Source organism: Cariama cristata, unplaced genomic scaffold, assembly GCF_000690535.1.
Source record: "Cariama cristata isolate BGI_N322 unplaced genomic scaffold, ASM69053v1 scaffold27748, whole genome shotgun sequence".
In the NCBI taxonomy this organism is placed as follows: Eukaryota; Metazoa; Chordata; class Aves; order Cariamiformes; family Cariamidae; genus Cariama; species Cariama cristata.
In genome coordinates this window covers 248-1,253 of record NW_009632057.1, presented here as the reverse complement: position 1 = coordinate 1,253, position 1,006 = coordinate 248, and the positions used below count along the sequence as shown (strand labels likewise).

At 59.5% G+C, this 1,006-nt stretch overlaps 1 protein-coding gene across 1 annotated transcript in view; it reads left to right on the top strand.

Annotated features, from left to right (window-relative positions):
- LOC104166327 (calsenilin-like) overlaps positions 1-825 on the top strand; it is a gene marked incomplete at its 5' end in the record, with an annotated part of 1,545 nt that extends 720 nt beyond the window's left edge. Inside the window, 4 exons of the mRNA XM_009706210.1 lie at positions 1-96; positions 263-367; positions 493-555; positions 778-825. The exon at positions 1-96 is cut by the window's left edge and continues 4 nt beyond it. Of these exons, the coding sequence (XP_009704512.1) occupies positions 1-96; positions 263-367; positions 493-555; positions 778-825 (312 nt within the window). The remainder of the gene's footprint in view (positions 97-262; positions 368-492; positions 556-777) is intronic.
- Between the last annotated feature and the right edge of the window lie 181 nt (positions 826-1,006).

The following is a 1,006-nucleotide window of genomic DNA, read 5'->3' as shown; positions in this document are numbered from 1 at the left end:
GGCCTCTCCGTCTTGCTGCGGGGGACGGTGCACCAGAAGCTGAAGTGGGCTTTCAACCTCTACGATATTAATAAAGACGGCTACATCACCAAGGAGGTGACACGGGGGCAGGGGGATGAGGCCTAGGGGTGGCTGGGCAGGGTGGGAGCATCACGGGGGACACCCAGAGAGGGATGGGGATGGTGGAACCGGGTGCTGGGGGACAAAGGTACCCTTGTTCGGAGGGTTCTTGTCACCCTGACCCACCTCTGTCCCCTCCTAGGAAATGCTGGAGATCATGAAGTCCATCTATGACATGATGGGGCGCTGCACCCACCCCACCCTGAGAGACAGCGCACCCGCCGAGCACGTGGAGCTCTTCTTCCAGGTGAGACCGTCCTGCCTCGTCCCCTCCTGGTGGCCACCAAAACCCCCCATTGTGTCACAGGTTGGGGCTGTCACCACCGCTGGGAACGGGGGTGTCCCTGCTGAGCCCCTGCCATTCCCTTGCAGAAGATGGACAGGAATGGTGATGGCGTGGTGACCTTCGAGGAGTTCCTGGAGACATGCCAGAAGGTGAGGTGCTCTGGGTGGGCTTCGGCATCGCCACCATCCTCCTCGTCACTACCAGGCCTCCGAGTTTGAAACAGAACCTCGTTCCTCACCCTGACCCAAAATGATGTGCTGGGGAGGGAGTGGGAGAGACAGAGGGTGACAGCTCCAGTCACCCTGGGGCCAACGGGAGGGACGGGAGGAGGGGGACCAGGGGCTCTGACCTCTCCCTCCCACCCCGTCTAGGACAAGGACATCATGAGCTCCATGCAGATCTTCGAGAATGTGATCTAGAACCCGGGACCGCCCGCTCGGCCTCGCCAGTGCCTCCACAAGCGGCTGAGGGGAATCTTTTTCTACTACTTCAGACAAAACGAGACGTTAAAAGAAAGAAGAAAATAATCCACCTGGCTCCCAGTGCTCCAGTTACAAGAGACGAGAACAGACACGGACGACTTTGCCGGCTCATCTGCCT